At 38.0% G+C, this 16,207-nt stretch overlaps 1 protein-coding gene across 3 annotated transcripts in view; it reads left to right on the forward strand.

Annotated features, from left to right (window-relative positions):
• The window catches only part of COL4A5 (collagen type IV alpha 5 chain), a 273,463-nt gene that overhangs the window by 175,969 nt on the left and 81,287 nt on the right, over nt 1-16,207 (forward strand). For all 3 annotated transcript variants that reach the window (XM_041740856.1, XM_041740857.1, XM_041740858.1), the window contains exons 20-22: nt 3,386-3,559; nt 3,858-3,941; nt 15,453-15,545. In XM_041740856.1, the coding sequence (XP_041596790.1) occupies nt 3,386-3,559; nt 3,858-3,941; nt 15,453-15,545 (351 nt within the window). The remainder of the gene's footprint in view (nt 1-3,385; nt 3,560-3,857; nt 3,942-15,452; nt 15,546-16,207) is intronic.

The raw sequence follows: 16,207 nt of genomic DNA on the forward strand, positions 1-16,207 counted from the left end.
GATTCCAACTGACTTACCACTGATCATGAGCCTGGTGTGTAGCTGGATCCTATGACCCATTAGATCACAACCTGAGTTGAAACCAAGTGTTGGATGCTTAAACAAATGAGCCACTGAAATGCCCCCCCTTAAAAAAATCTTTTAAAATTATATGCAGGCCATGCTTTGTGACCATAGTGATATGAAGTTAGAAATTAACAACAGAAGGCCCCAAATATCTTTACATTTGTATATTAAAATAGACATGTGTAAACTCTAGAGGTAAGGAAGAACAGAAATGGAAATGACTGAATGCTAAGCAACCTTATATCAAAACTTATTAAACATAGCCAAAGTGGTACCCTTAATTTATCACAAAATTAAAGATACTAAAATAAATGAGCTAATTTGAAAAAATAATAACTGAAATAAGCATAAACAAAATAGAAGGAGAAACTTGATAAAGGTAAAAATAAGAATAAAATATGATCAAGAGAAAAGCAAGAGAAGGCATAAATAATACCAACAAAATATTTTAATCATAGCTACAATTAATTTTTTAAATTACAAGAAAATTATAAAACCCTATCAATATATTGGAAATTCTAAATGAAATATGCATTCCTCATGAAACAGAAAACACACATTACTAAAATTTTCCTGAGAAAGTCAAAAACGGGAATGCCTGGATGGCTCAATGGTTTAGCACCTGCCTTCAGCCCAGGGCGTGATCCTGGTGTCCTGGGATCGAGTCCCACGTCGGGCTCCCTGCATGGAGCCTGCTTCTCCCTCTGCCTGTGTCTCTGCCTCTCTCTCTCTCTGTCTCTTATGAATAAATAAATAAAATCTTTTTTAAAAAAAGGAAAAAGTAGATTACTTACCATGGAAGACTTGGAAATGTTAAAGAATTCCATGAAAAAGAATTATATGAATGGTTATATAATTTGTGGGTGAATTCTACTAAGTTTTTTTTAAAGATTTTATTTATTTATTCATGAGAGACACAGAGAGAGAGATAGGCAGAAACACAGGCAGAGGGAGAAGCAGACTCCATGCAGGGAGCTCGACGTGGGACTCGATCCCGGGCCGCCAGGATCCCCCCCTGGGCTGCATGCAGCACTAAACCGCTGAGCCACCAGGGCTGCCCGTGAATTCTACTAAGTTATTGGGTGAATAATTCTGATTTTTTACAGACTTTTTCAGAACTTTTTTTTTAAAAAAAGAACATTTAATTTAATAGCATTGATACCAAACCACCAAGGAGATAACACTAGAAATAACTATAGTTCAATCTCATTTATAAGTGTAGAAACAAGTATCCTAAATAAAATATTAGCAAATCAATTCAGAAGTATATTAAATAATATGATGATTTGACCAAGTAGATTTTACCCTAAGATTTCAAGGATGGTTCAACATTACTATAACTGCCTACATTGACAGATAAAAGAGAATAGGCCAATATTTGCAAAGAAAACAGTCAATAAAATTCTATACGCATTCATTTTTAAAAGGTAAAGAAGTTATCAAACCAAATTTAAAAGGGAACTTGATGAAGCTGTCTGCTTCATACAGGAAGTACAGGACTGTACAGGGAATGTCATACTTTGTCATACTTTTGTGGTGAAACATCAGGAACATTCTCATTCAAGTCAAAAATAAGATACGTGTACTCAGAGTTGCCTATACTGTTTGTCCTTGAACTGGAGAGACCAGCCAGTACACTAGGTCTGGAAGAAAAAAGAGGTGTAAGGATGGAACAAAACCACAAGCTTTAGTTATTCACAAACCTTATTATAATCTAGCTAGAAAATCTAAAAGAATCAAATGACAAATTACCAGAATTTCAAATGTCTGCAAAGTGGCCAGATATGATAGTTGAATACTTAAATAATTTGCCTTTCTCTTCACCAGCAATAAAAAATAAGAGAAAAAAATCCAGTTAACAATAGTAATAGCAGGGATCCCTGGGTGGCGCAGCGGTTTGGCGCCTGCCTTTGGCCCAGGGCGCGATCCTGGAGACCCGGGATCGAATCCCACATCAGGCTCCCGGTGCATGGAGCCTGCTTCTCCCTCCGCCTGTGTCTCTGCCTCTCTCTCTCTCTCTCTCTCTCTGTGACTATCATAAATAAATAAAAAAAAAAAAAAAAAAAAAAAAAAAAAAAAAAAAAAAAAAAAAAAAAACAATAGTAATAGCAGTAAAATTCATTGGGGTAATCAAATAAACCCATGAATAAACCAAAGATGTATAAGACCTTTTTTCAGAATTCTGTAAAATATCATTAAATAATATAAAATTAATAAATAAATGGAATGATAGGCTTAAGTTCTTGATATGAGAACTCAATATTATAAACAGGTGATTCTTCCGAAATTGAATTTTTATTTTCTTTAAAAGATGTTATTTATTTATTCATGAGAGGCACAGAGTCAGAGACACAGGCAGAGGTAGAAGCAGGCTCCCTTTGGGGAGCCTGATGCGGGACTTGATCCCAGGACACGAGGATCATGATCTGAGCCAAAGGCAGACGCTCAACCACTAAGCCATCCAGGTGCCCCAAAATTTAATCTTTAAATTCAAAATTGTCTCACTCAAAATTCCAGTGTTGTTTTATTTTTTAAGATTTTATTTATTTATTCATGAGAGACGAGAGAGAGAGAGAGAGAGGCAGAGACACAGGCAGAGAAAGAAGCAGGCTCCATGCAGGGAGCCTGACATAGGACTCAATTCTGGGTCTCCAGGATCACACCCTGGGCCGAATGTGGCGCTAAATGGTTGAGCCACCGGGGCTGCCCTCCAGTGTTGTTTTAAAGTGAAAGTGACAAACTGATTCTAAAATGCGTTTAGATGATAAATTTCTGAGTCTAGTAAATATGGTTTTTAAAAAGAACAAAGATGGGTATATTTTCCTTAACAGTTTTGAAAATATTACTCAAATTATATATAATTATATAGTTATTTTTATTATTATAAAAAGATATGTTCATGGTATAAGAATAGATAGTGGAACAGAAGAATGTCCAGAAATAGAGCCATGTTTACATGAGAACTTTGAGATGCCTATTTTTCTCTTGCTAATGCCTTTCTAGTATTTCTTAGATTAAAAAAGATCATAGCCTCAAAAACAAAAATCCTACCATCAAATAAGAGCAGGTAGAGGGTTATTAGTACACTTCCAAAAGTAGTAAAGCTACCTTAAATTATTCTTTCTTACACTCAAACTGGTACTTACATTATTTAAAACTTTTCATGCTTTTCCAGATGTTGATTCTCATAGAAAATATAGAAACATAACTGGCATTATACATTAAAAGAAGATCCTATTATTTATGTCTCATTGAGAACTAAAGTAGTATCTCTAAAATAAGATCATTTTGATCACCTTAATTTTTTTTTTAATCTTAGGGACTGCAGTTATGGGTCCTCCTGGCCCCCCTGGCTTTCCTGGAGAAAGGGGCCAGAAAGGTGATGAAGGCCCACCTGGAATATCTATTCCTGGATCTCCCGGACTTGATGGGCAGCCTGGGGCTCCTGGACTTCGAGGGCCTCCTGGCCCTCCTGGCCCTCACATCTCTCCTAGTAAGCTATACTTTTTTCCTAAATTCTGTGGTTTTTGTTTTGTTTTCATTTGTAAATAGATCCAGCTGAAGATTGGCATTATTTCACTGCTTCTTCTACTTTTGATTTTTGGTGATTCTTTGATGTTTAAATTTTCTCTTCATATTATCACCAATATTATATCTTCTTTTTGCTTATAGGTAGTTGTATTACTGCAGAGAAGTAACTGAAAATAGATCTTTTTTCTAGCCTGTCAACTTTCTTTTTGCTTAGTCTTCTGGATATTTCACAGCAATTAGCTTGCTATCCTTTATCTTAGGTGATGAGATATGTGAAACAGGCCCTCCAGGCCCTCCCGGATCTCCAGGTGATAGAGGACTCCAAGGAGAACAAGGAGTGAAAGGTTTGGCTCCCCCTGCTCCCCCGCAGTCATTCCTTCATTCCTTCAGATCTTCAGCCAAATGCCATATATCTTCCACTCTACCTCATCCACTCACTCTCATGGTCTTACTCACAAGACCATCTCATTACCAGTAGTGCACACTTCCATAATCTTGATTTCATGAATACCATTTTCTGACCACTTTATCCTTTCTAGCTCACTACCTATAACCTGACTCCAATATTACTTCAACCTCACTGATACCTGCCAACTTTGACTCTCCTTCAACCTTTTGATGTCCTTTCTTCCCTCTTAACCTATAAATGCATGATCAATCATTGTAAACAATCCCAAACATAAAACCTTGCCTCCTTTGCTCTCTTCTCACTTCATTGTACACACTTGGAGCAAAAGCCTGGTTTTGGTACTTCTAGATTACCACATCTTCTAACCCTACACCTGCTCTTTCCTCCTGAAAATTTTAATACCTCCTCTTCCATTCTCATTTTAAGATTGTGACCTGCTTCCTCTTTCATTGACCAACTGAAGAAATAAGAGAATTTTCACAGATTGCCACTACCACATTCACCTACCTACATGCATCTATGCACATATATTCTACCTTCCTGCCTATTACTGTTACTATTCCAATCTAAAACCAATTCTTCTATTTGTACAATAAATTCCATTCCCTCTTGTTTTCCCAAGGATTTCATTCCAGAAATTCCTGCCTCTCCCACATCATCAGTTTTTCCCTTTTACTGGGTCACTTCCAGGAGCATACAAATATACCTTTTTTTCAGCTATATAAAAAATATCTTATCATAATCCTTTTCCCCTGCCAGATGCTGCTCTATTTCTATGCTCCCATTGCAGCAAAACTCCAGAATTTTCTACTCTTTGTCTCTGGATACTGTTCACTTCAATCAAGACTTTACTGCCCTAATCCACTACTCCATAGATGCTATTTTTTCCAAGTGACCAGCAGCCTATACTCTACTAATCCAAATATCAAGTCTCAATTCTTTTTTTACTATATTTTTCCATTTTTTGACACCTTCTTCACTTGTCCTGATTTTTTTTATACCTCCTTGGAATATTACATCTATTAGATATAGAGGTAGTGATAGAGATTGACATGTCTACATTATCTATCTATCTATCTATCTATCTATCTATCTATCTATCTATATAGATTGATATAGATATGGATATATAGATATCGATAGCCCGTTATATATTTGTCTCTCTCTATATTTCATTCTCTTTATATGTATATCAATTTATCTATATAATCTCCCATGCAATTGCCATCTAAAACAAAATATAGAACTTTTCCAAGACTTTAGAAGACTCTTATGTTCCCTAGTCAGCACTCATAAAGGTAACCATTATTTATCCTCTGTCATGCAGTAATTTGCCTAATCTTGAACTTTGTATAAATGGAATCATACAGTATAGGCTCTTTTGTGTCTGGTTCTTTTACTGAATATTATGTCTGTAGGATATACCTATATTTTTGTTTGTAGCAATCTTTTTCAATGCTCTTTGGTATTCATTGTATTTATATATCTAAATATTTATTCTAATGTCAGTGGAAGTTTGGTCTAAGGCTATTATAAGTAAACCTGAACGTTCTTATATATATTTTCTGTAGGATATAAGCATTCATTTCTGTTGTGTATATACCTGGGAATGGAATTGCTGGGTTCTAGGGGTAGGTGCAGGTTTTGTTTCCATAGATATCACCAACCATTTTCCAAAGTGGTTTTAGTTTCCTGTTACCTTATGACTTACTGATATTGAACATCTTTTCTTATAGTTCATATATTTTCTTTGTACAATGCTTTTTTCCTGTTTTTAATTGCGTTGTTGGATATATGTATCACAGCTATCTTCTCCCATTCTGTGACCTGGTTTTTTACTCTTTTTTTTTGCATAAGTTATTAATTAAAAGAAATCCAGTTATTAATGTCTTCTTTTATGGCTAGTGTTGTTTATATTCTGTTTTGGGAATCTTTGCTTATCCCAAGAACCTGATGATATTTCTGTGTATTTTCTTCTAGAAGCTTTATCATTTTGACTTTTACAGTTTGATCTTCAAACTGTCAAGTAATTTTTGTGTATAGTTTGAAGCAGGCATCAGTTTTTTCCCCATATATCCATATGACCCAGTACCGTATATCTATTTGGTCCATATTCCCATATATCCAATTGACTCAATATTGTAGTACAAAAGACCATCATTTCTCCAATGAATTGCATTAGCACTGTTATAAATCTTACAAGACTATATATATGTGTCTATTTCTGACCTATTTTGTTCATTGTTCTATTTGTTTCTCCTTGCACCAGTGCTAGACTATATGAATTTTGTAGCTTTATACTAGGTCTTGGCTTACTTTGCATTTCCATATGTATTTTAAATTTATCTATCCAACTTTTAATTTTGGAAGCCCTGAGCATTTTAGTCCTTGTTCCTCCTCTGTATTCGAACTCACTCAGTCACATGACTTTAAATACCACCTATTTGCCAATGACTTTCAAATTTATGTCTCCTGTCAAAATATAACTCTTTTCCTCTATATTAGTATATCCAACTCTCTACCTAACATTTTAAACTTGACATCTTGATCAAGCTAAAGTCCTGATCTCTGCTACCTCTCCCCCATAATTTTACCACTTATGTCTTCCCGTTTTTAAATGCCGGCCTCCCTAGCCTTTTGGTTGCTTGGGCTAAAAATACATTGGAGTCATCTTTGATTCTCTTCTTTTGCATTCCATATGTGATCCATGAGAAAATCCCATTAGCTCTATTTTCAGATATATCCAGAATCTAACCAGTTCCCGTCTTCTTCATTTCTATCACTCTGGGATTAGCCATCATCTTTCCAAGATTACTACAGCAATAGCCACTTAAATGGTTACCTTATTTCAATCATTGCATTTCCATTCTATTCTCAATATAGCAGCCAGAGACATCCTTTTAAACTTAAGTCATATAATCTTGCTTTTCTGTTTACCTATTCTATTGCATTCTCATTTCACTCATAGTAAAAACCAGGCTTTATGGTGGCCTATGTGACATTTTATTATACTTTCAATCACTAACCTGTGAACTCTCTGACCTGCTTCGCCTTCCTCTCTCTACTTAAGCAATGTGGTCTCCTTGATGTTTCTTGAATATACCACACATGACCATTCTTTCTTCTTAGGATACTCTATACTCATTAGGGACATGCCCTTGCTTTAAGTTTTTTTTTTTTTTTTTTAATCATATATCATCATCTCATTTGACCACACTGTTAAAATCGCAAACTGCTACCCATCCTTAGTATGTCCATTTGCATTTAACCAGGTGCAGTTTTTCTATAAATATAACAATCTTTATTTTTTTCTTATTTTTTAAATTATTTTATTGGAGTTCAATTTGCCAACATAGAGCATAACACCCAGTGCTCATCCCGCCAAGTGCCCCCTCAGTGCCCATCACCCAGTCACACTAACCCCCCACCCTCCTCCCCTTCCACTACCCCTTGTTCATTTCCCAGAGTTAGCTGTCTCTCATGTTCTGTCACCCTCACTGTTATTTTCACTCATTTTCTCTCCTTTCCCTTTATTCCCTTTCACTAATTTTTATATTCCCCAAATGAATGAGACCATATAATGTTTGTCCTTTTCCAATTGACTTATTTCACTCAGCATAATACCCTCCAGGTCCATCCACATCGAAGCAAATGGTGGGTATTTGTCATTTCTAATGGCTGAGTAATATTCCATTGTATACATAGACCACAGCTTCTTTATCCATTCATTTTTTGATGGACACCAAGGCTCCTTCCACAGTTTGGCTATTGTGGACATTGCTGCTAGAAACATCGGGGTGCAGGTGTCCCGGCGTTTCACTGCGTCTGTACCTTTGGGTAAATCCCCAGCAGAGCAATTGCTGGGTCATAGGGCAGATCTATTAACTCTTTGAGGAACCTCCACACAGTTTTCCAGAGTGGCTATACCAGTTCACATTCCCACCAACAGTGCAAGAGGATTCCCCTTTCTCCACATCCTCTCCAACATTTGTTGTTTCCTGTCTTGTTAATGTTCACCATTCTCACTGGTGTGAGGTGGTATCGAATTGTGGTTTTACCTGATGGCCAGTGATGTGGAGCATTTTCTCATGTGCTTGTTGGCCATGTCTATGTCATCCTCTGTGAAATTTCTGTTCATGTCTTTTGCCCATTTCATGATTGGCTTGTTTGTTTATTTGCTGAGTTTAATAAGTTCTTTATAGATCTTGATACTAGCCCTTTATCTATTTTGATATTTTGATATAGATCTTGATATAGATCTATTTTGATATAGATCTTGATACTAGCCCTTTATCTATCTATTTATTTTATTTACCTTTGGGGTAAATCCCCAGCAGTGTAATTGCTGGGTCATAGGGCAGATCTATTAACTCTTTGAGAAACCTCCACACAGTTTTCCAGAGTGGCTATACCAGTTCACATTCCCATTAACAGTGCAAGAGGGTTCCCCTTTCTCCACATCTTCTCCAACGTTTGTTATTTCCTGTCTTGTTAATTTTCACCATTTTCACTGGTGTGAAGTGATATCGCATTGAGGCTTTGATTTGTATTTTCCTTATGGCAAGTGATGCAAAGCATTTTCTCCTATGCTTGTTGGCCATGTCTATGTCTTCTTTGGTGAGATTTCTGTTCATGTCTTCTGCCCATTTCATGATTGGATTTTTGATTTCTTGGGTGTTGAGTTTGATAAGTTCTTTATAGATCTTGGATACTAGCCCTTTATCAGATATGTCATTTGTAAATATCTTGTCCCATTCTGTAGGTTGTCTTTTAGTTTTGTTGACTGTTTCTTTTACTCTGCAGAAGCTTTTTATCTCGGTGAAGTCCCAATACTTCATTTTTGCTTTTTTTCCCTTGCCTTCATAGATGTATCTTGCAAGAAGTTGATGTGGCCAAGGTAAAAAATGGTGTTCCCTGTGTTCTCCTCTAGAATTTTGATGGATTCTTGACACACGTTTAGGTTTTTCATCCATTTTTAATTTATCTTTGTGTATGGTGTAAGAGAATGGTCTAGTTTAATTCTTCTTCACGTGGCTGTCCAGTTTTCCCAACTCCATTTATTGAAGAGACTTTTTCCAGTGGATAGTCTTTCAAGCTTTGTCGAATATTAGTTGACCAAAGAGTTGAGGGCCCATTTCTGGGTTCTCTATTCTGCTCCATTGATATGTGTCTGTTTTTGTGTCAGTACCACAATGTCTTAATGATCACAGCTTTGTAGTACAACTTGAAATCTGACATTGTGATGCCCCTGGCTCTGGTTTTCTTTTTCAATATTCCCCTGGCTATTCAGGGTATTTCTGATTCCACACAAATCTTAAGATTATTTGTTTCAACTCTCTGAAGAAAGTCCATGGTATTTTTTAAAAATATTTTATTTATTTATTCATGAAAGACACACAGAGAGAGGCAGAGACACAGGCAGAGGGAGAAGCGGGCTCCAGGCAGGGAGCCGGATGTGGGACTCGATCCCGGGACTCCAGGGTCACGCCCTAGGCTGAAGGCAGACACTTAACCACTGAGCCACCCGGGCGTCCCAAGTCCATGGTATTTTGATAGGGATTGCATTGAATGTGTAAATTTCCCTAGGTAGCAGAGACATTTTCACATATCAATCCTTCCAATCCATGAGCATGGAATATTTTTGATCTCTTTGTGTCTTCCTCAGTTTCTTTCAGAAGTGTTCTGTAGTTTTTAGGGTGTAGATCCATTACCTCTTTGGTTAGGTTTATTCCTAGGTATCTTATGGTTTGGGGTGCAATTGTAAATGGGATTGACTCCTTAATTTCTCTTTCTTCAGTGTCATTGTTAGTGTAGAAAAATGCCACTGATTTCTGGGCATTGATTTTGTATTCTGCCACACTGCCGAATTGTTGTATGAGTTCTAGTAATCTTGGGGTGGAGTCTTTTTGGTTTTCTATGTACAGTATCATGTCATCTGCGAAGAGGGAGAGTTTGACTTCTTGTTTACCTGTTTGAATGCCTTTTATTTCTTTTTGCTGTCTGCTGAGGCTAGGACTTCTAATACTATGTTGAATAGTAGTGGTGAGAGTGGACATCCCTGTCGTGTTCTTGATCTTAGGGGAAAGGCTCTCAGTTTTTCCCCATTGAGAATGATATTTGCTGTGGGCTTCCAATAGATGGCCTTTAAGATGCTGAGGAATGTTACCTCTACCCCTACACTCTGGAGAGTTTTGATCAGGAATGGATGACGTATTTTGTCAAATGCATTCTCTGCATCTATTGAGAGGATCATATGGTTCTTGTTTTTTTCTCTTGTTGATGTGATATATCACGTTAATTGTTTTATGAATGTTGAACCACTCTTGCATCCTGTGGTTAAATCCCACTTGGGCATGGTGAATAATCTTAATGTACTATTGAATCCTATTGGCTAGTATCTTGCTGAGAATTTTTCATCCATGTTCATCAGGGATATTGGTCTATAATTCTCCTTTTTGGTGGAGTCTTTGTCTGGTTTTGGAATTAAGGTGATGCTGGCTGCCTCATAAAAAGAGTTTGGAAGTATTCTGTCCCTTTCTATTCTTTGGAACAGCTTTAGTAGAATAGGTATTATTTCTTCCTTAAACATTTGATAGAATTCCCCTGGGAAGACATCTGGCCCTGGACTTTTGTGTATTGGGAGGTTTTTGATGACTGCCTCAATTTCCTCCCTGGTTATAGGCCTGTTCAGGTTTTCTATTTTTTCCTGTTCCAGTTGTGGTAGTTTGTGGTTTTCCAGAAATGCATCCATTTCTTCTAGATTGCCTAATTTATTGGCATATAGCTGCTGTAATACGTTTTTAAAATTGTTTGTATTTCCTTGGTATCGTTTATAACCTTTCCTCTTTCATTCTTAACTTTATTAATTTGAGTCTTTTTTCAATAAGGCTGGTAATGGTTTATCTATCTTATAAATTCTTTCAAAGAACCAACTCCTGGTTTTGTTGATTTGTTCTATAGTTCTTCTGGTCTCTATCTCGTTGAGTTCTGCTCGAATCTTTATTTTTTTCCCCTCTTCTGCTTGGTGTAGGTTTTATTTCCTGTTTTTTGTCCATTTCCTTTAGGTGCGAGGTTATCGTGTGTATATGAGTTTTTTTCTAGTATTTTGAGGGATGTTTGTATTGCGGTATATTTCCCTCTTAGGACTGCTTTTGCTGCATCCCAAAGATTTTGAACTGTTGTATCTTCATTCTCATTAGTTTCCATGGATCTTTTTAAGGCTTCTCTAATTTCATGGTTGACCCATTCATCTTTTAGTAGGATGCTCTTTTACCTCCCGTGTTTGAGTTTCTTCCAAATTTCTTCTTGTGATTGAGTTCCAGTTTCAAAGCATTGTGGTCTGATAATATGCAGGGGACAATCCCAATCTTTGGTATTGGTTGAGACCTGATTTGTGACCCAGTATGTGGACTATTCTGGAGAAAGTTCCTTGTGCACTTGAATGTGTATTCAGTTGTCTTTGGATGTAAAGTTCTGTAAATATCTATGAAATCCATCTGGTCCAGTGTATCATTTAAAGCCCTTGTTTCTTTGGTGATTTTATGCTTGGAATATCTGTCATTTGCAGCACATGCCAGGTTGAAGTCTCCTGCTATTAGTGTATTATTATCTAAGTATGTCTTTACTTTGGTTATTAATTGATTGATACTTTGTAGCTCCCACATTAGGGGCATGAATAGTCATGATTGTTAGGTCTTCTTGTTGGATAGACCGTTTAAGTATGATATAGTGTCCCTCTTCATCTCTTACTATAGTCCTTGGGATAAACTTTAATTTATCTGATACCAGGATTGCTACCCCAGGCTTCTCTTGAGGACCATTTGAATGGTAAATGGTTCTCCATCCTTTCATTTTCAGGCTGGAGGTGTCTTTGATCTAAAATGAGTCTCTTTTAGACAGTAAATAGATGGGTCTTGTTTTTTATCCAGTCTGAAACCGTGTGTCTTTTGATGGGATCATTTAGCCCAACACATTCAGAGTTACTATTGAAAGATATGAATTTAGTGTCATCTTAATGCCTATTCAGTCCCTGATTGTTATTTGGATTATTTCTTTGGGCTTCCTCTTTCTTTCTCTTTTTAAAGACTTTATTTATTTATTCATGAGAGACACACAGAGACAGAGAGAGAGAGGCAGAGACACAGGCAGAGGGAAAAACAGGCTCCATGCAGGGAGCCCGACATGGGACTCGATCCCGGGACTCCAGGATCATGCCCTGGGCGGAAGGTGCCACTAAACCACTGAGTCAGCCGGGCTGCCCAGGTTTCCTCTTTCTTTTACAGGTCCCTCTTAATATCTCTTGCAGAGCTGGTTTGGTGGTCACATATTCTTTCAGTTTCTGGCTATCTTGGAAGCTTTCTATCTCTCCTTCTATTCTGAATGAGAGCCTTGCTGGATAAAGTATTCTTGGCTGAATGTTTTTTATCATTTAATATCCTGAGTATATCCTGTCAGCCCTTTCTGGCCTGCCAGGTCTCTATGGAGAGGTCTTCTGTTCATCTAATATTTCTCCCCATAGAAGTTAAGACTCTCTTGTCTCTTGCTGCTTTAAGGATTTTATCTTTGGAATTTGCAAGTTTAACTATTAAATTCTGAGGTGTTGAATGGTTTTTAATGATTTTTTTTGGGGGGGTACCTCTCTATCTCCTGGATCTGAATGCCTCTTTCCATCCCCAAATTAGGGAAGTATTCAGCTATAATATTCAAATATGCATTCTGGCCCTCTGTCCCTCTCAGCGTTTTCTGGAACCCCAATTATATATAGATTTTTCCTTCTGAGGCTATCATTTATTTCCCTTAACCTTTCTTCATGGTCTTTTAAGTGGTTTTCTCTTTTTTCCTCAGCTTTCTTCCTCGCCAAAAACTTGTCTTCTATGTTACTCACTCTTTCTTCCACCTTTTTATCCCTCATCATTAGGACCTCCAGTTTGGATTGCATCTCATTTAATTGATTTTTAATTTTGTCCTGATTACATCTAAATTCTGCAGTCATTAAATCTCTTGAATCCTGTATGCTTTTTTCCAGAGCCACCAGTAGCTTTATAATTGTGCGTATTGACTTTCTGATATTGAATTGTAATCCATGTTCTGTAACTCTGTGGCAGAGTGTACTGTTTCTGATTCTTTCTTTTGTGGTGATTTCTTCCTTCTGGTCATTTTTGCTCAGTAGAGTGGCTGTATGAGCGGGATGAGTCAAGAATATCAACCACAACCTAAGTAAACTTCACCCTAGATGATTCTGAGGATGCCAGAGACCAGAAAATGAAAATAAAGATCAGAACAAAATAAAACAAAAGGACTACCAAAGTGAAAAACAAATTTTAAAAAAAGTAGCAAAAAATAAAAGGCCAAGAATCCCAAAAGAGAAGAAAAAAAAGAGAAAAAGAAGTGAAAAAAGCAAAAGTAAAGAGGGGAAAAAAGAAAAAGAAAAGAGAAGACAAGGGGTGGGACTAGGACATAATGATGGTGAAGAAGAAGATGATGGTGAAGAAGTTGGAGAGAGAATGTAGAGGGCTATCTTTTTGGTTCTGAGTGTATTAAGTTCTGTATGTTAGAAGACGCTCAGTCCCAAATTATAAAGCAGCATATAAGAGGGGGGCAGAATGGGAATGAAGAGAGAATATAATCTCACAGAATTAACCAGCACAGTATTCCACTTGGTTCTGGGTTCATGCTGGTCATGTTTTAGAAGGTATTCCACCATTGTAGAACAAAATGAGGCAGAGGAAACAAAAAACACAAATCAAAAAATCATATCTTGTGTATCTCCCAAAATTAAATTGAGTATGTTGAAGGGAATCTAGAAGTGGAAAATATGCCTAAGACATGTAATTGTAGTAATATGAAAATCAAAAAAGGAGAAACTTAAAAATGTAGAGGTGGTAAAACATTGTGTTGAGGTGGGAAATGAGAAAAATATTGGAAAGTTTTAGTCTGATATAAAAATAGTTGTACTGGAAAATGGGGAGAAAGGGGGGGTACCCTCTAGGTCTATATACTATAAAGTCCTTGAATTCCCCTGGAGCTTTCCAGTGCTACTTGGTCAAGAACTTTATCTTCCCTGGTTCTTCCAGCAGGTCTTCTGGTGGCGGGCCTGCTGTGCTGATTCTCAGGTGTGTGCACCTGAGGGATCTGCCCCGCCCCCTGCCAGGTGCCTGGCTTAGTGGGAGCTGTTTACCCCATGAGGCCTCAGTTCCCTGGAGTCCCCACCCCTCCCAGGCACAGGGTGAAACAAGGAGGAACAACCACACTGGTGGCAGCTAGGTCTCCATCCCTGGAGTCAGCTCCCCTCAATAACTACCACGGTCTCCCAATCCGCACTGACCTAGATGCTCCCTGGCAGCGCTGTTGCGCTGATCTGCACCGCTTGGGGGCGCCCATCGGTAGGAGAGTCCTTGCTGTCCTGTGCCTTCCCCACTTCTGCCTGTCCCTGGGGGCAGTGCAGGATCATGGGCTGTGTCCGCTCTGGAATCTCACTGTGGGTGGGGGGCAGGGCACAGCTCCCGAAGGCAGCAGGGTGCAGACCCCTCTGTCCCGAGTCACCTGTCTAACCGACTGGCTTCTCCCCAAGGCCCGCCTGGTTCATGCTCCAGCCCTTTACCGAGATCCGTCCACAGTTTGTGGCGTGCTCTCCCTCGGGCGCACTTCCTCTATTAGTGACTCCGGGAAACTGGAGCCTTCGCTGCCCCTCCTGCGTTTCTGCCCAATTTCCCTAAGAACTTTTCCCTCTGGGAAGAATCCGGTGCGTATTTTTAAAATTCCTGTTTCTCAGAGGCTGGGCTTTCCTGTCCTGGAGGCTTCTGCCCGGCTTTAGCCCAGCTCCTCACAGTGCCCCTCCCCCACTTGATTCTTTTATTTTTTTCCGCCTTCCTACCTTGCTAGAAGTGCAAACCCTTCTCTCTGTAGCGTTCCGGCTGTTCTCTCTTTAAATCTCAGGTTGAATTCGTAGGTGTTCAGGATGATTTGAAAGTTATCTAGGTAAGTTGGTGGGACCAGGTGAGTTGAGGACCCTACTCCTCCACCATCTTGCCCCCCTGAAAATATTATAACACCTTTATATATATGTGACATATATAAATATAACACTTATATATATTTATATATATATGTGACATATATATGTTAATAATGTGCTATCTTCAGTGTTTATTATCCCTTTCCACTGACAGAATATAAACACCATGAAGGCATAGATTTTTGCCTGTTTTGTTTGTTTTGCCTGTTTTGTTTTGTCTGTTTGTGTACCAGTATATCATAGACACCTGGAAAATTACTTGGCAAATAATAGCAAATATTTATCAAATGAATTGATCCTAATATAGGCTTTTCTAAACTATACTGTTGGGTAGGAATGTTGCCCCTTGGTCCTAACTTCTTTAGAACCTATCTAAAGGAGATAGACATACCCCTTTAAGTAAAATTTATTTCTCATTATGGTTTTCTCTAGGTGACAAAGGTGATACCTGCTTCAACTGTATTGGAACTGGCGTTTCAGGGCCTCAAGGTCAACCTGGTCTCCCAGGTCTTCCAGGTCCTCCAGGTAAAACATTCTGCCTCCAGGCAATCTTTGTAAAGTTATTTCTTGGCTATATTTTAGTGAGCTCATAGTTTTATAGTGATGCCAGCTTCTCATTTTATAGCAAGTCTCTCATATCCATAAATAATTAAATATGAAATGCCTGTATCTGCTATGAAATAAATTATGCTCTTGTTTCTAATACCTGAAAGCTACCAATATTTTCTATTAAAGCATTTTGACAATATTATTCCAAGAAATATGTCTTCCCTGTTTTCCATATGGTGGGGAAAATAACTCCTACAGAGTCAAACTTCTTCCTTCCAAAGAGCTGGGGAAAAAGTTCATAATGCCTGGCCCTTGAGTATAGTTTCCAGTGGCAGAGCTTTGAGTCTTTGAAGATGTATCACATGTTGTCATTAAGGGACAGAGCTTCCACTGTAGTTTGGCAACCAACTACCCATATTCCTCTTTCTATATATAACTCCTCCTTCCCTGTTTCCAATCAAAATTATATTTGATATCCATCAGACCGACAACTGTCTCCCAGCTGCCTCTTGGGATATTCCAGTATTATAGACTCTTAAAATGACACTTTGTTTGTGTCAGGACTGAGAACAGACAGATCTCTTACCTTTCTGTCTGGTATGTCTGCCAAAGAAACTAATTCATTTAGCGCTTGGAAA

The sequence above is a fragment of the Vulpes lagopus genome, chromosome X (genome assembly GCF_018345385.1).
Source record: "Vulpes lagopus strain Blue_001 chromosome X, ASM1834538v1, whole genome shotgun sequence".
NCBI lineage: Eukaryota > Metazoa > Chordata > Mammalia > Carnivora > Canidae > Vulpes > Vulpes lagopus.